Source organism: Talpa europaea (genome assembly GCF_964194135.1).
Source record: "Talpa europaea genome assembly, chromosome: 12".
Lineage (NCBI taxonomy): Eukaryota > Metazoa > Chordata > Mammalia > Eulipotyphla > Talpidae > Talpa > Talpa europaea.
In genome coordinates this window covers 102,993,983-103,013,696 of record NC_140079.1, presented here as the reverse complement: position 1 = coordinate 103,013,696, position 19,714 = coordinate 102,993,983, and the positions used below count along the sequence as shown (strand labels likewise).

The following is a 19,714-nucleotide window of genomic DNA, read 5'->3' as shown; positions in this document are numbered from 1 at the left end:
GGAGAGGGCAGCTGGAATCCCTGCCCCCCCCCAGCCCATCACCCCCACATCTCATCTTCCCATTTACACCCGTGGCCACAGGAGTCTGTCCTGGCCGCGGCCCACAGGGGCTGCCCGGCTGCACCCAATGTTGCCCTCCAGTGTGGCGCCCAGTGGCGCCCCAGGACCTCAGCTGACAGCCACGCGGGTCCCTGCCCCCCTTCTGTGCCCACACCAGTACCCCGAGAAGGGGCCCTCATTATGCCCCAACTGGACTGAGGGTCGCCTGACAGCCTGGTGAGCGCTGTGGACTACGGGAGTCCAGAGCAGGACGGAGGGGAGCAGCGTGGGGGAAGGGCCTGGAGGCTTCCCGCGGTCCTCCTGGTGTGCGCTGAGCTAGGACCCGCGGCAATGCCGGGCGCAGGGGTGGCGAGGCCGCGCCACCCTCCCTCGGCGGCACGTTCTTTCCCAGATCTGCGCTGCGCGACCCCGAGGCCCCAAGCAGGGGCGCGCAGCCTGGTGCTAGGGACGCTCAGGGGCGGCAGGTGTGGCGTGCTCGGTGTGGGGACCAGCGCGACCCACCTCCCGGCTTCCTGGAAGGTGGGCGCAGCGTGAAGCGGCGGGTGCGCGCGGGACCTGCGGAGGCTCGAGCCCCCGCCCCCCGCCCCCCGCGAGCTGGGAACCCGCCCCGCCCCATGCTGCCCAGCCCAGCGCCGCGGCCTGGCTCCCCGCCAGCCAATGAGCGCGGCCCCGGTGGGCGCGCCCCCGGCGCCCCGGCATAAGAGCGCGCGCCCGCCGCCAGCCCGCACTTCTGCTTCTGACCCAGACTCAGACAGAGCTCGCCATGGTGCTGTCCGGGACCGACAAGTCCAACATCAAGGCCGCCTGGGACAAGGTGGGCGCCCACGCCGGCGAGTACGGCGCCGAGGCCCTGGAGAGGTGAGCGCCCTCGCCCTGCCCGGCCCGCCTGGCCCTGGCCCGGCCCGGCCCGGCCCGGCCCGCCCCGCCGCGGCTCCCCGCCGGCGCCCGCGCCCCACCACCTCCGCTCTCCCTTCTCCGCAGGACCTTCACGTCCTTCCCCACCACCAAGACCTACTTCCCCCACTTCGACCTGAGCCACGGCTCCGCCCAGGTGAAAGCCCACGGCAAGAAGGTGGCCGACGCGCTCACCAACGCCGTGGGCCACCTGGACGACCTGCCCGGCGCCATGTCCGCCCTGAGCGACCTGCACGCGCACAAGCTGCGTGTGGACCCCGTCAACTTCAAGGTGCGCGCCGCGCCTGGGGGGTGCGGGGCGCAGGGGGCTGAGGCGCCTGGGGGGTGCGGGGCGCAGGGGCTGAGGCGCCTGGGGGGTGCGGGGCGCAGGGGCTGAGGCGCCTGGGGGGTGCGGGGCGCAGGGGGCTGAGGCGCCTGGGGGGTGCGGGGCGCAGGGGGCTGAGGCGCCTGGGGGGTGCGGGGCGCAGGGGGCTGAGGCGGCTGGTCGGGCGACGCCTGACGCCCGCCTCTCCGCAGCTCCTGAGCCACTGCCTGCTGGTGACCCTGGCCTGCCACCACCCCAACGACTTCACCCCCGCTGTCCACGCCTCCCTGGACAAGTTCTTGGCCACCGTGAGCACCGTGCTGACCTCCAAGTACCGTTAAGCTGGAGCCAGGCGCCCCGGCGCCCCCCCACTTCCTGCCCTTGAATAAAGTCTGAGCGGCGCAGTCCGTGCCTGGAGTGTCTGTGTCCGCGACGACCTGCCGCGCGCGCGCCTCCGGGGGCTCCTTGCGCGGCGCGATGGGCAGCCTGGGACCGGCCGGGTTTTGCTGGGCAATCCGGGCTGCTGACGCTGCCCTCCCCTCCGGGGTGGCGCCAGCCCCCCAGCTCACCGCCCGCAGCGCCCCCGCGGCTGCCCTGACTGGGCTGGCCTCCCGCTCGCCCCTGGGCTGTATTAGGGTTTCCCCACAGGGGCCCCAAGAAGCCTCCCAAGTGCGCGCTGGCGGCGCGGCGGCGGATGGCGGGCATGGCGCGGCGGGCACCCTCCCCAGCGCCGCCCGCGACGCTCCCCGCGCAGACACTGATTCTGGGGCCGCCGCGGCCTGGAACCCAGCCGGGCATCCTCCCGGGCCCGAGACTGGTGCTCTGAGGCCAGGACGCGCCCCGCAGTCCGCGGAGAGCGGGGCAGGAGTGTCCGCCCGCACCGGGGCGTGCGGCGCGGGGGTCAGGCGGCCTCCCCGGCCCAGGCAGAGCCCGCTCTCCGGCCGCGCGGCCGCCCGCCCAGCTGGGCGCAGGGGAAGAACCGGGGGGCCCGCCCCCCCTTTCTGCCGTGCGGAGAAACAAGGCGGGGGCTAAAGTGGACGCACTCCCAGTGTGCCCAAGGGGTGGCCGCGCTCCGGGCGTGTGGCCGGGTGGAGCGAGCAGCTCGGGTCGGCGGGCGCGGGACCTGCGGGGGGTGGGGTGGGGTGGGGTGGGTTGGGGTGGGGGAGAGGCGGGGCGGGGCCGGGGCGCGGGGCGGGGCCGGGCGCCCGGGGGCGGCGCCTCCGTCTGGAAAGACGCAAACCCCCGCACGCCGGCCGCGGCGGCCCCCAGTCGCGCGCGGGCGGTCGGAGAGGCCGGCGGAGGAGCGCACGGCGGCGTGGAGCTCGCCGGCCCGTGCCCGCCGCGACCCCAGGGGCGCCCCCGCCGGCGAAGGCCCGCGCAGCCGCTGCGGGCGCGCGCGCCCCGATGGAGCTGGCGGCCGCGGACCGGGCGGCGGTGCGCGCGCTGTGGAGGAAGCTGGGCGGCCACGCGGCGGTGTACGCCACCGAGGCGCTGGAGAGGTGCGCGGGGCCCGCGGGCGCGGGGCCCCCCTCCGCGGCCCGCACTCACGCGCTCGCCCCGCAGGACCTTCCTGGCCTTCCCCGCCACCCGGGCCTACTTCCCCCACCTGGACCTGCGTCCCGGCTCCGCCCAGGTCAAAGCCCACGGCCAGAAGGTGGCGGACGCGCTGGCCCTCGCCGTGGCCCACCTGGACGACCTGCCGGGCGCGCTGTCGGCGCTGAGCGACTTGCACGCGCGCGCGCTGCGGGTGGACCCGGCCAGCTTCCAGGTGCGCGCGGGGCGCGGGGCGCGGGGCGCGGGGCGCGGGGCGCGGGGCGCGGGGCGCGGGGCGCGGGGCGCGGGGCGCGGGGCGCGGGGCGCGGGGCGCGGGGCGCGGGGCGCGGGGCGCGGGGCGCGGGGCGCGGGGGACACTCTCTCTCTCCGCAGCTCCTGAGCCACTGCCTGCTGGTGACCCTCGCCAGGCACTTTCCTGGGGACTTCAGCCCCCCCATGCAGGCCTCGCTGGACAAGTTCCTGAGCCGCGTGTCCGCGGCGCTGGCGTCCGGCAGCCGCTGAAGCGGGGCGGGTGCGGGGCGCCTCCAGGGCTCAGTAAAGCCGGCGACGGAGGCCTCAGCGGCTGCGCGTGTTTTCTGGGGGTGCGCGCCCGGGCGGGCGAAGGGGCCCTCGGGCCGGGGCCAGGGCTCGCGCCCCCAGCCTCGGGAACTGGTCCTGGGGCCGGGCCTCCTCCCGCTACTGCGGCGGCAGCAGCAGCGGCGCCCGCCCACGCGCCCTCCTCCGGCCCAGGGCGGCTCCCGGGGTCCCCGCGGGAAGCGGGGAAGCGTGTGCGAGTCCCCCCCCCCCCCCCCCCCCCGCCTGGGCCTGGACCAACCGCAGGCTGCCCGCGGGGCTGCTCCAGACTCACCCCCAAGCTGGGCGGGGGACGGCCGGCCGGGCCCGCGGGCTCCACCTCATGGGGACCGGGCAGACCGGTGGCTGTGGCAGCTCCCGGGGAGGAGCTGGGGGTGGTGGTGGGGGGGGTGGTGGTGGGGGGTGGGGGCCGGGGAGGGCGGCCGGCGGGCGTGTAAAGGAGCTCCTGGCCCGAGGCCCGAGCTGGGGTCCCTGCTGCCTGGTGGGGTCCCCAAAAGGGCGCCCGGAGCGCGCAGTGGCCGTCCAGGGCGGCCGGCGACTGGGCAGCAGTGGCCTTCACGGGGCTTTGCCCACCAGTAACCCTTCCTGAGAACTGACCCCGCCCGCAGGCCCACGGTCACTCAGCCGCTCCAGGGTCCGCAGGGCAGGCCCACCCCGCGCTCTGGTCTGGGGTGGGGCCTCAGCAGTGCTGCCACCACCCCACCTGCGGTGCTCCAAGGCCGGGCCCACAAATCCTCCCCACCAGCCCAGGCCTCTCCAGAACCCCGCGAGCAGGGTGGTCTGGAAGCCCCCAGCAGGACAGCAATGAAGGGAGCTTGGATCCGTGTGTATGGGGGGGGGGGGGGGGGGGCACAAGGATTCTGGGGGGACAAGGGGCCAGGCCAGCCACTCTCTGAGACCTGAGCACTGGGGGCCCCACCACCTCTCGCCTCCCCTCCCCAGAACAGAAGGGAGCCCCCGTGGGCCAGGACACCAGCTGCCCACAAGCCCTGGGGGACACCCCTGGGGCACCTGCCCTGGAGCGTGGCCTGGAGACCGGGCCGCAGCACAGGGCCCGTGGCCACAGGCCCAGATGCCCGCAGAGGTGGTGGCTGCAGATGATGAGGCAGAGCCCCCCCATGGGCGAGAAGGGCGCCCAGCACATCCACAGCCCCTGCTCTCCCCACACACCCCAGAACCCCAGGAAGCAGTTGCAGAGGGGAGAGGGGCCCATGAGGCCCACAGCGCCCCCCACGCCCCAGACGAGCACCCGAGGCGGGACATGCGGCAGGTGCAGCCCGTCGGGCCTCTTTATTCTGGGCTGCGGGCACAGGTGGGGCGCGGGCGGACCGTGCGGCTCAGATCTCGCCGGCCTCCTTCTCCTCCGACCTCCGCGGCGCCGTCCTCCCGTTGGGGCTCTCCAGCCTCCAGTCGGCAGCGCCCCGCTCCCAGGACTCCTCCCGCGACGCCCGCTCTCTGGGGAACCTGGGAAGTGAGGCGGAGGCTCAGGCCGGCCAGCGTCCCGCAACTCGGCCCCTCGTGCTGACCGGCCCCCACCCTGGGGCCCCTTGTGCAGGCGGGCGCAGCCAGCTGGGAGCTGCCCCAGGCCCAGCACAGCCTGCATGGGGTCAGCATGCCCCGAGGTCACAGACCTGGGATCTGGGGGGCGAGGAGGCCCTGGGCCGGGGGTGCCCAGGCCACCCACTCTCGGTTCAGGGGCTCACTCCTGGCCGCGGCTACCGAGGACTCTGAGTAGTTACTTGTATTTCGCGCTGCGGTCCCTGGACGCCCGGCGGTGGCCCCGGCTGTGGCTCCGGGAGCGGCTGCGGTGGCGCCGGTGTCTGTCCCGGGACCGGGACCGGGACAGCTTCCGCCGCTCTCTGGAGGCCGATCGCGAGCGCCTGCGACGCCGGTCCCTGGAGCGAGACCTGCACAGAGCCGGCTGTGACGGCGCCGCCCCCACATCCCCCCCGCCCCCCCTCCAGGCCAGCAGCCACCCCGTACCCTGGCCTCCCAGCCCCCCCAAGAGATGGCAAGCAGGGACGAGAAGGCGGAAGGCAGGGCAAGGCAGGACACCCACCTCCTCCGCTCTCTGGTCCTGGATCCAGACCTGGAAAGAAGGGGTGAGTGGGTCCCCGGGCCAGCGCCCCGCAGCGTCCACCCCACCCCGGGCCCTGCCAGCAGCTCAGGCAAGAGGGTCAGGGCTGTCTGCGAGAGCAGCACAGTGGCCGCCACGCCAGCCTGCACCCCAGAGAGGCCGACCCCCGAGCGCCAGCATCCGCCGCCAGGAGGCCCTGAGGGCACATGGCCTCGGCCACCAGCCCGGCCGGGGGCATCCCTGGCGCTGCGCAACCGCCCTGCCCGCCCTCCCGGGCAGGCCCGCCCGCCCCTCACCTGCAGCCCAGCCGCTCCTCCCGCTCCCGCTCCTCCCTCCGCCGCAGGCGGTCCTGGTTCCGCTTCTCTTGCTTTTCGGCCACGGTTTTCTAGAGGAGCAGCAGGGGCGAGGGCGGGTCACACAGCGTAGAGGCCCCCCCAGACGCTGCGCGAGACGCGCTCCTACTCCTGACCGGGGAGCACGGGAGGGGAGCTCGGAGAGGGCACACGAGGGACATGGCCCCCAGCCGCTCCCCACGGGGGGGGGAGGGGGGGCCTGACCGACACCGGGGCTGGCCCCGAGGCGCGCCCCTCCCCCTGGCTGCAGTGCCCTCCTCCCACCCGGCAAGGGCCGGGGCCAGCGAGTGACCGTCGTCCAGCCGCACCCTCTCTGCACGGCCGCTTCTGCCCAAGGCCGAGAGGCAGAGCCCACGCCCGCCCTCCCGGCCCACGCACCCGCAGCTGGCCCAGCTTCTCGCGGATCTGGATGAAGCCCAGGTGCAGCTTGCCCCCGAAGTGGTCGGCCAGGCGCCGGTCATTGTCGTGCAGGCCCAGGTAGGCGGAGCAGACCTCACAGACGCGCAGCTTCTGCTGCTGGAAGCTGGAGGCGGGCATGGAATTGCGGTACTCCTCCTGCGGGCGCCGGCGGGCGGGGTCAGCAGGCAGCAGGCGAGGCTCCGGCACGTGGACACCCACCCATCCTCGGTGCCCGGCCGCTGCCCCGCCCCGGGCTCCGGTCGGAGTGGGGAGCTGACAGCCCCGGCTCCAGGCGAGACCTAAGTCCCGGGCAAGCAGGCGGCATCCTCACGGGCGGCAGGAGGACCGGCCCCACCATGGGGCCCGGGAGAGGCAGGCAGAAGCCGCAGAGGCCAGACCCCCGTCTGGACACCTCCACAGCAGAAGGGGCGGCAAAGCCCGCTGCGCAGCCACCCCAGGCTGGCCCGGGCGCCAGAAGTGACCACCCGGGCCAGGAAAAGTGGACCTGGCCAGGGCGCAGAACGGGCCCGCACGGAGAGCCAGCCCCAGGCCACTGGGCTCTGCAGGTGCTTCTGGGGGACCCGCTCACCCCAACGCAGGCATGGCGCCGTGGGGAGTTTGGGGCTTCCTGAAACAGCCGTCCCAGAAACAAGCCACCCCGCGCTGGGGCCGCAGCTCCCCCTCCCCCGAGGAGAGGATGGCCCCACACGGGCCTCTGGTCTGCCTGGGCCGCGGCAGCCCTCGCGGGCCCCACAGTGAGCCGGGCCCAGGGTCCCCTGAGGGACCCCCTCAAGTCTGTGGCCTCAGCACAGGGAGCACGCGGGGTCACCTGCCCTAGCTGGACAGCTGTGACCCAGACTAACTCAGACCTGCTTCCCGGGAGCGCCTCCCAGGCCCGGGAGCACTCGGCAGTGCCCAGCAGGGCCCCTGCCACCCGCCCCAGTGCCGACGTGGAGCTGGGAGGTCCGGCGGGCGTCCGCCAGACCAAAGGGCCCACTGGGGAGACACGGCCGACCACACACCAGGCCTGGCCCGGCGCCACCCCCGACACGCAGCCCCAGCGCCCAGGCCCCTCCCACAGCCACCACAGGAGGCCCTGGCCAGTCGGCAACGCGCCAGCGCCCTGGGGCCCAGCGCTGGTGCTGGCCCGCGCCCGACGGCTAGTCGGGTCACCCGCTGTTCGGGCCCGCCCGCCGCCCAAGCCGGCACGGCCGGCACCCACAGACGGCCGGCCCCGCAGGGCCGCTGCCCCTCCCGCAGCCTCCCCGCCCACCTCGGCTTCTTTCTTCTTGGCGCGGACTTTCTCCACCTCCGTGAGGGTCTTCTGGGACTCGTCCACGTTGCCTTCGGCCCCCAACTGCTCGGCCTTCGCGAGCAGCTTCCCTATCTCCTCGTTCAGCTCGTGTACTTTCTCCGCCTGCGGGGGACGAGCAAGGAGCAGGGTCCACGCTGAGGGCCGAGGCCAGCCCGGCCTGCCCAGGCATCCCTGGAGTGCCCTCTGCTCCCCGACCCGCCCTAACGAGCCCCGCCTGAGCCGTCAACGAGAGGACCCGCCAGCCGCTCAGCAGAGGCGCCCCTCAGGGTCCCGGGCCCCCACGCGCTGCGAAAGGCTTCTCTGGAGGCGCCTGCCTGGGACATACTCCCCAGCGCCCCTGAGCCGGTACCTTGGCGGACACCTCGGCGCTGATCTCCTCCTGCGTCTCCGCCAGCCGCTTCTTGGCAAGCTCGGTCCTCCGGTCGCACTCGGCGATGAAAGACTCCAGGTGGTCCATCGCCTGGCGGAGAAGCGGACTCGGCGTCAGGTCCGGGGAGCCCACAGGGGGCGGCCACGCCAGCTCGCGGGCCTCAGTGGCGGGAGGCGCAGCGGGAGGTTCCTCTCCTCACCAGACCGCGGGCCGGGACCTGCTCCCTCAGCGATGACGTGACGAGGCAGTTTGGGGGAACAAGCACGGGCCCCGCTTCAGAGAGGATGGGAGGGGCACAGGCCAAGGCAGCCCCGCGAGCAGAAGGACGCGCACGGCCGAGCACCGCGAGCACCAAAGGGGGTCAAGCGCCCCGGAGCCCCCGACGACAGGACTGCAGCCCCTCGCTTGCAGGGGCCGGGCACGGCGGCAGACAAAAGAAACGCTGAGCAGGGGCGACAAGGCCAATGACCACTTGGCCCGGACACCAGGTGGTGACAGCATCACCCCCATGGCCAGGGCACGTGGCCTGAGCGCTGCTGCCGCTGACGGCACGGACCCCAGAGAACGTTCCGGTTGCTCCGGAAACCCAACGCCACTCCTTCCAGACAAGGGCCTGAGGGCAGGTGGACTAGGGGGACCGGCTGGCAGGGTCCCCAGCCCGCATCTGGCACCCGGGCCCCGTCCTGCTGCCAGCAGCCCGCACCCCCGCTCTGCAGCAGTCGCCAGGAAGCACGAGTACGCCGCGGGCCGGAGGAGGGCAAAGCAGCCCCACACTGGCGGGACCCGCGGCACAGCGGCCAGCCCCGGACGTGGCCTTCACCCCTCGTGACCTGCAGTCGGGTCAGTCAGAGACCAAAGAACAAGCTTCAGCAACTAAGAGAAACTACCGGCGGGCCTCCCTGCGGCCCGGGCCAGGAGCAGCCCTCCCCCGTCTCCCCGCTGCTCCCTCAGCAGTGTTTCAGTGGATCCGCCTGTTCTGCTCCCCGCTCTGTCTCTGGGAAGTCCCCCCCACCCCTCGCACCCCTGGTCTGCACCCCAGTTCTCCTACGCAAAGTGAAAAACATTTGGATTACTAAAATCCAAAAATCAAGAACCCACAAAATAACCAGAGCCTCGTCACTACCCACCGCCCACTTGGCAGCCAGGCCCCAGCCCCAGCCCTCCAAGGGCAGCCCTGCAGGCCCCACGCGGCTCCGGGCCCCTCCGCGGAGACCGGCAGGTGCATTCTCCAAGCCACGCAGCCACCTCCGCTGCCTGTGCAGCACCCACCCCGGACAGCAGGTGAGCTGCTGCCGAGGCGCACGGCCTCCATGCAGACCGGGCAGGGCCCGGAGCCGGGGGCTCTGCTGGGCGCAGGCGGGGCCATCAGGAGACTCCTCGCCACAGAGGCGGCTGGGAGGCCAGACTGTTTCCACCGGATTAAAGACACGTCTCACGGCCCAGGCGCGCTCACTGGGCACTCGAAGACCCGCCCGGCCGGGGACAGGCCAAGGCTGCGCCCTGCTGCAAACAGCCGCAAGAACCAGGAGGTGCCTCCCCAGACAGAAGGGCCAGGAGGGGACCCGGGCCCACCCAGAGACGCCTCCTTGCACCCCAGCCAGCATGTGCTGACCGGCTCTGCGGGCGAGGACGCCCCTGCTGGGGCCGCAGCACGAGCCGCCGGACGCCCCGAGCCTGGCCCCCGCGCCCAGGGACCGGGCGTGACTGCGGAGCCGTCCTCGGCCGATCACCGGCCACAAAAAGCAGCGAAGGCCCTCCCTGATGAGAAACGGCCTCAGGGACACCCCGGAAAACCAGAAACCAGGGGTACAGGCATACCCTCCCTCCGTTACCCTGGGCGCCACAGGAGGCAGAAGGAACCCGCCGGCCTCCTCTGGGCAACCAGGAGGCTGCGCTCAGAGCGAGGTTTCCCGGGAAGGGCGGCCTCTCGGACTGGGTTCTGGGCCACGCCGTTACGCCCCGTCCGCATGTGAGAACCGCACAGACGCTGTGGCCGCGCTCTCCCGAGGAGTGGCGCAGGCTGGAGCCGCTCGGGAACTCAAGACGCGGACGGACGTGGCAGTTCCTCTGCTGCCTGGTGGCTCAAAGCGCCCCCCCCCCCTTGGGGCTCAGCGTAGGCGTGTCCTGAGCAGCTCCTCCCCGGATTTTACCCAAAAGCAACTTCCCCAGAGCCACGGGAGGGTCTCAGTACAGACGCCCACACCCCAGCGGTCCCGTGTCTGCTTGTCCTTGCTGCGTTGGGCCACTTGGGGCTCCTCTCCCGTGGTGAGAAGAGAAGCTGCACCTTCCCGCTGCAGCCCCAGGCGCCGCCCACCCGCCAGCAACCCCTCAGGGCAGGGAGGCAGCTCCCCGACCCCCTGGGGACTCCCGCCCGAAGGCGTCCAGCAAGACACCCAACCGCATGCGGTGTCACCCAGGCTGCGGGTTCAGTGACCGGCCGGGAAGTGATGTCCCAAGTGGCTGAGGCGCTGGCGAGCAGGGAGGGAGGGGGGTCATGCCCCGGCGGAGGTGGACACCTAGCTCCGGCACCCTGGAGGCCCTCGTCCCAGGGCCAGAGACGCTCTGGGGTCCTGTTCTGCCCCTGCTCCACCAGCCCCTCCTGCTCGCACAGTGACACAAACGCGCAGCTCGGTCAGCGGCTTTGCAAGTCGGCAAGACAACAAAATTCACCTTCAAGGGTCCAACCACAGATCCAGTTCCGGCTGTTCTCACGGAAACCCCACCCGGCCCCCGGGGCCGGCCTGGGTCTCCTCGCCCGTTCGCTCCCAAGCGCTCCTGGGGCATCTCCAAAGCTGCATGAGCGCCAGCGCCAGGCTGTGCCCTGCCAGCTGCGGGGTCCACCACCCCACCCCACCCCACCCCGCGCCCAGCTCTGTCCCACAGCAGCGGCTGCTTCACAGCATCCCTGTCAGGTTGCTGAAGGGTGACCGCCACCCACACAGGAGACGCCATCCCAGCTCCACCACCAGTCAGGCAGGAGCTGCCAGCAGCTTCAGCGATGCTGGAGCCCTGTCAGAGCTCCCCGGGGTCATGGCTGGGAGGGAGGGGCCCCAGGGGCTCTGGGTAGCCTTAGAGTCCCAAACTGCCCCCGGCCACACACGTGAAGGGGCAGCAGAGACAGAAGCTGCCATGGGGGCTCCAGACTGAGCCTCTGCAGCGGGGACGGAGAAGATTGGTTCAAAGGAAACCTCACCTTAGCTATTACCGGGCGTGGCCGGGAAGGGCCACAGCACGGCACCCCGGGAGAGATGTAGAGCGTAGAAACAGGCCTCCCCAGGGGCGCAGCAGGTTGAGCGCACTGTGAAGTGCCCACAGCCTCTACAGCACGGGTTCAATTCCCAGCAGACCAGGGAGCTACCCACAGGGCAAGGCAGACCTCTCCTGTCTCCCCGCTGCTCCCTCAGCAGTGGATTTCAGTCAGTCTGCCTGTTCTGCTCCCCACTCTGTCTCTGGTGAGTCCTCTCACCCCCCCCCACACCTCCGACCTCTACCCCAGCTCTTGTATAGATAAATTAATCTTTTACAAAAAAGAAGAGAAAACCCAGTCAGAAACGGCCACAAAAGGGTTCCTAAGATGAAAGGGAAAACCTGGGACGCCTCTTTATACCCACGGCGCCATAGGGCTGGTGAGGGGACAGTGCGGGGTGAAACGACAGTCCCTGCGCGAAGAACGGAAATGAGGATGTCACACGGCTGATGGGCCAAAACCCTGCAGCGGTCAAGAGCATCTGCCACACCGGCCCGTCCGGGGAGTGCGGGGGGCTCAGGCAGCTGAGAAGCAGACAAACCGCACCCGGCAGATGCGCGAATGCAAGCCTAAGAAAGGAAAGAAACCACCAGAGACTGCCCCATGCAGCGCTTTCATCAGGTCCGGACGCAAACAACAGACGCGCCCATGAAAGGACACGACCCCCAGATGGGTGGGGCGAGGGCAGGGGAGGCAGAGCCAGCACCCCGAGTCCCGCCACCACCCACTTACACGCATGTCACTGTCGGGGGAGCTCAGAGGTGCCCTTCGGGCAGGGGTCAGTGCCACAGAGAACTTACGTCCAATTCGAAAAACAGGTCCCTTTCTTTACTTGCGATCTCGTAGTCTGCCCGCAGGGCCAGGTCGTGGACTTTGGTGCATTCTCCCAGGTCCATGCGCTGCAGGAGACAGACGCCTCAGTGAACACCCGCCCCAGGTGGGACGTGTGCACGGCCTGCTGCGCCGCAGGGCCCATGGGCAGGGACCGCGCCGGCGTCTCCAAAGGCAGGCGGGAGACTGGACTAGGAAACCCCGTTGGCCCCGACTAACTCATAAGAACCTGAGAACTGAGGAAAGACACGTCCCTTGCGGGAGCAAACGTCACACACCTGTGGCCTGAGAAGGCCCCGACCCTCAGAGCCACAGGCGGCCCAGAAACACCCTCCCGCTGCAGCCACACCCGGCGTTGCCCTCGGCTGTGACTCCACAAAAGCCTGACAACCTCAGCGAGGAAACCTTCCAGGGCCTCCAGGGTGGCGCAAGGGGTTAAGGCACAACCTATGAAACCGTCTGCAGCTGCTGTAGCACGAGTTTGATTCCCAGCAGGCCCGGGAGCTGCCCACAGGGTGCGGCTCCTGTCTCCCCGCTGCTCCCCTCAGCAGTGGGCTTCAGTGGATCCGCCTGTTCTGTTCCCCAGTCTGTCTCTGGTGAACCCGCTAACCCCCCGCACCTCTGGCCTGTACCTCAGCTCTTGAAAGCATAAACAAATCTTTAAAAGAAACTTCTTTAACTTAAAAAAAAAAAAAAAAAAAAACCCTCCAGCGAGATACAGTAGCCTCCCCCTCTCCCTATCCAACTAACAAAACCTGTCACTAAAGCACAGTGCAACTTCCGCCCAGCAGAGACAATCTGCCTGAAACACCCACCGCCTGCCGCGCTTGGAGTCCCACAGGGCCCCGGGTAACCTACCGTTCCGGCCAGGATGTCATGGGGGCAGCAGTCCAGGAGGTGGCTCTTGCAGACGCGGTCATCTGTAAACTTGACCCTCTGTCTGGTTTCGTCTCCTGAAATTTATTCATGGTTTTAAATAAAACAGCAATGTCACGTGGGCACAACAGCGCCCCTGGCACGACAGTTCACCTGGGTGATGTGCAGACTAGCAAACACGGCAAGACTGATCTAGAGATATTCACAACTGGAGCGGGGTGCAGCTGCTCTCTGCTGGTAAATACATCATGAAGAATCACAATGAGCTCTAACTCCATCATGGCGCCAAAGAAGTCAAGGCGACAGGAGTAAAAGGCTGAGCACCAAGAGGTCACAAGGCCCACAAGACACATGCGGGCAGTAAAACCCCAAACCCATGCGGAGGGGGCCATGGCCGCCTCGTGTGTCGTGGCTGGTCGTTCCCATCAACAAAAGCGACTTGTTGATCACGGACAAATGCACGGGCCGCACTTTGGCCAAAGTTATAAGGTTTTACAAAAACGCTTTCAAGCCCTACTGCTGACTGGTAATACCTATGCCTAGCACTGCCTCCCTTTCACCCCCACCCTTAAAAAAAGAGTTGGCACCTGGAAGTTGCTTGCAAAACAAAAAATAAATATATAAATATAAAAAAAGGCAAAAAAGAGACTAGATCAGTCAATACACACCGCGAGCTCCAACTCATACTGTCCTGCCTGCCGTCTCCAAGACCTCAGCTGCAGAATTTTATGACCACAGCTGTAGAGTTTTTAAGGAAAAGCTTCCTTGCCCCACCTGCAGTAAGGAAGTCGGAGCAATACAGAGAGCAAGGGCAGGGTGGGACGGGCGGGACGGGTCTGGCCGAGCTGCGCACAGGCCGGAGCTGCGCAGGCCAGAGGAGGCACAGCCCCGGGCCGGCCCGCACCCAGGGCGATGCGGTGTCTCTCGCTGACAATGTTTTCTTTCTGAACTACGCTTTCAAAGTTACTTGCGAAAAAAGGCAAACACTTTTCCGTTATAACAGCTTAGAAATTGGTTGTGACTCACGGCTCGATGAACATGAGGCTTTTCTGCAACTCCCTTGCAGATTGATGTAGGCAGGCAAAGATACACTGAACCTTTATAAATGAAATAGAGGGGCCACAATTGTTCAGTTTGTATGAAATAGAACTACGGGGAGCAATCAACAGCTCGCCCACACACGGGGCCCGCAGGCGCGCCCGCCCGGCGGAGGCCCTCGGAGGCCTCGCAGGCCCGTGTGCCGGTGGAACTCACGAGCTCGTCGCGCGGGAAGGAGACGCAAGCCACGGCGGGGACGAGTCTGGCCAGGACGCCCCCGCCGGCCCCGCGACAGCGCCCGGACCTCGCGCTGGGCCTGCGGCGCCGGACAAAGGCGGGGAGGGCGCGCGGCGCAGGCGCACACGGCGCGGCCCCGGCTCGGGCGCGGCGGCCTCTCCCGCTCCCGCCCGGCCCGGCCTGCCGCCGCCGCGACTCACCGTCCCGGGCCGTGCCCATGAGCTGGTCCAGCAGCGCCCGCATCTGCGCCTGGGCGGACATGGCGGGCGGGCGGGCGGCCGCGGCGTGTCCTCGCGGGGCGGCGGCGGCGGCGGCTGGCGTCGGCCTCGGCCCGCTCGGCTCCTTCCCGCCGCGGGGGCCGCCGGGAGGAAGTGCGTCGCGCCGGCGCGCGGCCTGCCGGGAACTGTAGGCGCGGCGCCCGGCCTGCCGGGAACTGTAGGCGCGGCGCGCGGCCTGCCGGGAACTGTAGGCGCGGGCGCGCGGGACGCAGAGGCCGAGCCGCCGCGAGCTGAGAGGCCGGCCGCGTGCGTCTCCGCCGCCACGCCCGGCGGGTGCCCGCAGGACCCCGACGCCCGCCCCCTCGGCGAGCCGCCCCGCGCGAGGGGCCTGGCGCCGCGCCCAGCCCGGCGGCTGCTGGACACGCGCGCGGGTCGCGCGAGGCCCCTGGCCGTCACGCAGCGCGAAGCCGCCGCCGCGGCTCCCCGCTCTGGCCCCAGCGCCCCGCTTGGTGACCTCAGGGAGCAACCTGGCAGGGGGCTGAGCGGCGCCCTTGGTCAGCCCGGGGGCTCGGCGAAGCGGGGCCGGCGGGTCACCGCTGCCGAGGCTGGAGGCCGCTGTCCACCCTGCGTCCCGGGCGCGCCCCAGGCCGCTGCGGGCTGGCGCAGCAATGCCCAGGCCGGAGAGGGGCCGGGGCTCGTCTTCCCGGGGCCACCCGTGTGCTGCCGGCCACGAGTCCACGCAGCGCCGCCTCCAGCTGCCCTTGCTTCGGTGCCGCTGCCCTGACCGCAAGGGCGCGCCCGGGGCCGGCTCGGAGGGGCACCCAGAGGGCTGGGCGCCCGGCCCAGGCCGACCCGGACGTCAAGCGCTTGGCGACTGAGCTGCCCCGGGCAGTCGGTCCCGCGTCCAGCGAGCAAGGCCGCTGCGGCCCGGCCCTCGCTCTGCGGGCAGCGCTGCCCGCTGAGCCGCCGCCCCCCCCCCCCGCAGGTCTGAAGCCCCCAGGCGGCCAGCGGCGGCCAGCGCGGCTTCCGGGAGTGGACGCCCCCGGGGGTCAGCCCGGCTCTCCCTCCACCCGGGCGGCGCGCGGGCCGGGCACGGTGGGGCGGCGCCCCGCGCGGGGAGCCCACCTGGCGCCGGGGGCGGGGCCGCAGGGGCGCGCACCACCTGTCGCTTAGCAACCGCGGGCGGCCGGGGGCGGGGCGCGCCGGCGCCCTTCCGCCCCGCCCCCCGGCCGGAAGTGACGCGGGCCGGGCGCGGCGGCGGCGCGGCGGCAGGTGAGTGAGCGCGCCCGGCTCCGCGCGTGCCCGCGGCGGCCTCGCCCCTTCCTCGCGCGCGCCCCGCGCCCGGCCCGCCCGCCCGCCCGCCCGCGGGTCTCGGCGCCTGGCGGGCGCGCGCCGGGGGCGCGGGGCGCGGGCCTCCCGGGCCGGCCGGCTCCGGGCGCAGAGCCCGCCCCACGTGGGCCGCCGGAGGGGCGCGGCCGCGGGCTCGGCCCCTGCGACGGGCGGCCGTGCCCGCGAGGGGGCGCGCGCGGGCCAGGGCTTCGCGCGCCCCCGCCGGCCGGGGCCGGGCCGGCCGGGTCACCTTGGGCCGGTCCGTCCCGGAGTCCGCGCCCCGCGAGCTGGGGGGCCCCTGGGGCGCCCCGCGCTCGTGGGGCGTCTGCGCCGTCCAGGGGGCGCCCGGCGCGGGGCTGCCGTCCGGTCGGCCCTGCCCTGCCCTGCCCAGCAGCGCTCCCCGGCCTGGCCTCGCAGCGGGCGGTGGACCTGCCGGAGGGCGCAGCCAGGGAGACGCCCAGGCCTGGGGAGCGGGCGGAGGACCCGGGGCTGGCCGGGCGCGTGTGGCGTGCGGCGGGCTCGCCTCGCGGGGCCGCGTCTGTCAGAAGCAGCTCGCCTGCGGCCCCCCTGGCATCGCCCTGGTGCCTGCGCTGGGGCCGGGAGTCGCGCGGCAGCAGCTCCGCGGGGGCTGGGGCCATGCCCGGGGCTGGTCTCGGCCTCGCTGGGGCCACTCCTCCGCCGTGTCCTCCCGCAGAGCCACCGAGGAGCGAGCTGGCCGCCCTGTGACTGCCCTGGGCTGTGTGCCGCCGGCATCCCAGGGGCAGAGGCTTCGCCAGTTGGAGTAGCCCTTCCCCCTGGGACAGCGTGTCCCTGAGGGAGCTGCCCCGTGCCCAGCAGCCCGTCTCCGGCCTCCCTCTGGTGCCTGGCCAGGGCGCGGCGCCCCCAGCAGGCAGGGTCAGCCCATCAGAACCACAGGGCAGTGGCCGGCGGGCCTGGCCAGGAGGACTAGGTGGAGCCCTGCTGTGGGAGTTGCCTGCGGCCCGGCGTGGGGCCGGTAAACACACCGGCCCCTCTTCTGAGGGGCTCCCGAGCAGCTGGAGAACGTGTCCGTGCAGGCCCCAGCCTTGTCCCGGCAGAAAAAAGCCACAACACAGCCTGCAGCCTGAGCCTGTCCTCACGCCAGGGGCCTCCCTCGCCAGGGTCATTGCCACAGCTGCTGGCCGGAGACCCAGGGGCGCGGCAGGCGGGAGGCCCTCAGGGCTGCCCTGGGCAGGGCAGTGGAGAGTAGGGCGGCTGAGCGCCCAGCAGGTCAGAGCCCGCCTCTCATGCTACCCAACACTACGCGGGCGCTCCGGGCCGTGGGGCAGGGGCTCCAGCCACCGTGTCCCTGCAGTGGGTGACCTAAAGGGCCGGCCAGGCACGGTGGGGGCAGCCGCCCGGGAGTTGGCATCTGGGCGCAGAGGCTGTGGCAAAGTGGCAGAGAAGAAGGAAGCGGGCGCTGAGCCTCGTCTTGCGGGTGGCGGAGCAGGAGTCGTGCTGCGCCCCCACGCAGGGCGAGAAGCGGCTGCCGTTCCCGGGGTACGGAGTGGCACGGCCGGCCGAGCACCGGAGCTTGCGCACTTCTGTCTGGGCAAGCCCGCAGACTCTCTCCCCCAACCCCCACGGGGGGGGGGGGGCGAGGTCCACCACGTGGTTCCCCTGGGGGCCGCACAGGCCGCAGGCGCGGCTACAGACCTGCTCCAGAGGACTGGCCCCCTCTGAAGCAGGAGGGAGGCCCGAGGAGACGGAGCACGGGGTGGGGAGAACAGAGGCGGTCAGGGCTCGGGCGGCCCCGGCAGCCACGCCCCCTCGCGAGGCTCCCTGGTCACATCTGAGGGTCAAAGCAAAACTCACGTTGCCCGCCGGGGCGGGAACCTCCCAGCGACATCCCCAAGGGCAGGCTGGAAGGACTGGCGAGGTGTCCGTTGCCGGCGGTCACAGAGACGAGACAGAGGAGCCTGTCGTGGCCCCAAGGGACCAGGAAGGAGGAAGCCAGCAGCGGGCTGGGCCTGATGGGTCAGCGATCCCCTCACGTGCCAGCGGCCTGAGTGAGCCAGGCACGAGCAGGACCTGCCAGGGAAGCCGCGTCGCTGATGCTGAGGGCGCACGGTGAGAGTGGCTCTCAGACATGGGCAGGGCCAGGGTGGACACTGCACAGCCCGGCTGAGCCCCGCAGCCTCCTGAGCAGCCCAGATGCCGCCCGGGTCCAGCACGAGGGAGGCCTGTGTCCACACAGGCCCCGGGGCTGGCTGCAGACAGGCCCCGCTGGACGCGTCAGCCGGTGGAGGACCCCAAGGGCCCGTTTCAGGTTCATGGTCTGTGCATTTACACGACATTCTCAAAATGGCCAATTCTTAGACATGAGGTGGGGGGCGGCAGCCAGGCTGGGTGGGGCGTGGGAGCTAGGGCAGCGCTGGCTGCCAGTCCTGCCCGCGGTGCGGGAGCCGTGAGGGGCCTGGACGCGGGGGAGGCCCCCTCCATCCGTCTGCAGCTTCCTATAAACCAGTGATGTCTACACGAGCAGCTGGAAAAGGAAACCCGGCAGTTTTCAGGAGTCTAAGCCCTTGGGCCCCCATGGGGCGCAGGTTAGGCTCAGCGCCATCACACCGTCGCCATGCCCGTCAGGAGTGTCCCACGGCGCCCCAGACCCTCCCGTCTTCCGCTGCCCTCAGCAGTGGGTCCTCCTGCTCTCTCCCCACTCCATCTCTAGGGAGTCCTCGCCCCTGCCTCTGGCCTGCACCCAGTTCTTAAATGCATAAGTAAATAAATCTTAAAACAAGAAAGCATCTAGGGGCCTCCCTGGTGACGCAAGGGGTTAAGCAACACACTGTGAAGCTGTCCGCAGCCTCTGTAGCACGAGTTCGAGCCCTGACCGGCCAGGGAGCTACCCACATGGCGCGGCAGACCTCACCTGTCTCCCCGCTGCTCCCCTCAGCAGTGGGTTTCAGTCAGTCCGCCTGTTCTGCTCCCCACTCTGTCTCTGGTGAGTCCTCTCACCCCCTCATGTCTGGCCTGTGTGCATAAATAAATAAACCTTTAAAAAAACCAAGAAGGCCTCTGAGAGCAGCCCCACCTAGACAGGCGGTGGTGAGAGACACGCGTGGCTGCTGAGGTTGGTGTCCAGCGTCCGAGGGCCTGCCCAGGGCCCAGCCTGGCTGTCCAGAGCCCAGGTCTGGTGGTCTGAGTGCTCTGGGGCCCCAGCAGGAGGGCGCCGGCGAGACAGGAGACCACCAGGGCGGATCCTCACCCACACTGAGCCGCGCTTTGCAGCTGTGGGCAGCATTCGCCCGCCTGCCGGACAGCCGCGGGGGCCGGCGCGCAGGACTCTGTTACAGGCTGCAGCACCTCTTCTCTTTAAAACACCAAGATTGTTTTGTTGCCATGGTCAGCCGTGGCCAGCTCGCCCTTGGAGGGGCTGCCGACCACCCTTCGGCCAGCCGCCTGACCTGCTCTTTCATGGGTGGGGCTGCGGCTGTGTGAGGGGCTGGGTGGGGGCGGACGCGGCCGTCCAGGCGCTGGCCCGGGAGGGGTGAGCGGGGGCACGGTGGGGACACCGCAGGGAAGCGCCTGGCAGGCTCAAGACACAGGCCGCAGTGAAGCGGAGGGAGCGGCTGGCTGGCTGCGCCCCACCCGGGGCCAGGGCTGACCCGGCCCGGCCCGTGTGCTCAGTGGTGCCGGTCAGGGAGGAGGGCGCAGGCCCCCAGGGCCTCTGGGTCTGGGCACCGACTGGACTCTGAGGCAGGAAGGACAAGCTGACGCTGTGGCCCCAAGCCGTGTCCTCGCCCCGGTGTCCTCACCCCGCCCAGGGCCCGGGTGGGCGCTGTGGAGGGGGCGGGGAGCCGGCAGCCCGGCCGCCACACCCGCCAGGTCAATGATTAACTCCTCCATGGGGCCGGGCCAGGCGGGCGAAGGTACTTCCTGGGGGGGGCCCCCAATGGGCCCGGCCACCCCAGGGCGCTGCAGGCCCCCCGCTGTGACCCCCGCTGCTGTCCCTGTCTTGCACTGCAGTGACCCAAGCGGACGCTGGGATGTGCGCGCG

The 19,714-nt window shown here is 70.9% G+C and overlaps 3 protein-coding genes across 3 annotated transcripts; 2 read left to right on the top strand and 1 right to left on the bottom strand.

The window, feature by feature from the left end:
- Positions 1–790: 790 nt before the first annotated feature.
- LOC311182004 (hemoglobin subunit alpha) lies at positions 791–1,683 on the top strand. The gene is made up of 3 exons (XM_084250532.1): positions 791–918; positions 1,042–1,246; positions 1,492–1,683. Exons 1-3 carry the CDS (start codon positions 824–826, stop codon positions 1,618–1,620), a joined length of 429 nt encoding a protein of 142 aa, XP_084106658.1. The 5' UTR covers positions 791–823; the 3' UTR covers positions 1,621–1,683.
- Positions 1,684–2,542: 859 nt separating this feature from the next.
- Positions 2,543–3,381, top strand: HBQ1 (hemoglobin subunit theta 1). The gene is made up of 3 exons (XM_084250535.1): positions 2,543–2,778; positions 2,843–3,047; positions 3,206–3,381. Exons 1-3 carry the CDS (start codon positions 2,684–2,686, stop codon positions 3,332–3,334), a joined length of 429 nt encoding a protein of 142 aa, XP_084106661.1. The 5' UTR covers positions 2,543–2,683; the 3' UTR covers positions 3,335–3,381.
- A 1,302-nt stretch (positions 3,382–4,683) lies between these two features.
- LUC7L (LUC7 like) lies at positions 4,684–12,946 on the bottom strand. Its single transcript, XM_084250406.1, has 9 exons — positions 12,857–12,946; positions 11,968–12,066; positions 7,900–8,010; positions 7,509–7,652; positions 6,215–6,391; positions 5,780–5,868; positions 5,466–5,495; positions 5,146–5,313; positions 4,684–4,870 (listed from the first exon to the last, which is right to left on the bottom strand). The coding sequence occupies exons 2-9, from the start codon at positions 12,061–12,063 to the stop codon at positions 4,744–4,746; spliced, it is 942 nt and encodes a 313-aa protein (XP_084106532.1). The 5' UTR covers positions 12,064–12,066; positions 12,857–12,946; the 3' UTR covers positions 4,684–4,743.
- Positions 12,947–19,714: the final 6,768 nt, after the last annotated feature.

Coding starts and splice junctions, on each gene's coding strand:
- LOC311182004 (XM_084250532.1), top strand. CDS start 824: ATGGTGCTGTCCGGGACCGACAAGTCCAACATCAAGGCCGCCTGGGAC. Junction 919..1,041: donor GGCGCCGAGGCCCTGGAGAG/GTGAGCGCCCTC, acceptor CCTTCTCCGCAG/GACCTTCACGTCCTTCCCCA. Junction 1,247..1,491: donor TGGACCCCGTCAACTTCAAG/GTGCGCGCCGCG, acceptor GCCTCTCCGCAG/CTCCTGAGCCACTGCCTGCT.
- LUC7L (XM_084250406.1), bottom strand. CDS start 12,063: ATGGACCTGGGAGAATGCACCAAAGTCCACGACCTGGCCCTGCGGGCA. Junction 6,392..7,508: donor CCAAGAAGAAAGAAGCCGAG/GTGGGCGGGGAG, acceptor CGGCGCCCGCAG/GAGGAGTACCGCAATTCCAT. Junction 4,871..5,145: donor GACCGCAGCGCGAAATACAA/GTAACTACTCAG, acceptor CTCACTTCCCAG/GTTCCCCAGAGAGCGGGCGT.
- HBQ1 (XM_084250535.1), top strand. CDS start 2,684: ATGGAGCTGGCGGCCGCGGACCGGGCGGCGGTGCGCGCGCTGTGGAGG. Junction 2,779..2,842: donor GCCACCGAGGCGCTGGAGAG/GTGCGCGGGGCC, acceptor CTCGCCCCGCAG/GACCTTCCTGGCCTTCCCCG. Junction 3,048..3,205: donor TGGACCCGGCCAGCTTCCAG/GTGCGCGCGGGG, acceptor CTCTCTCCGCAG/CTCCTGAGCCACTGCCTGCT.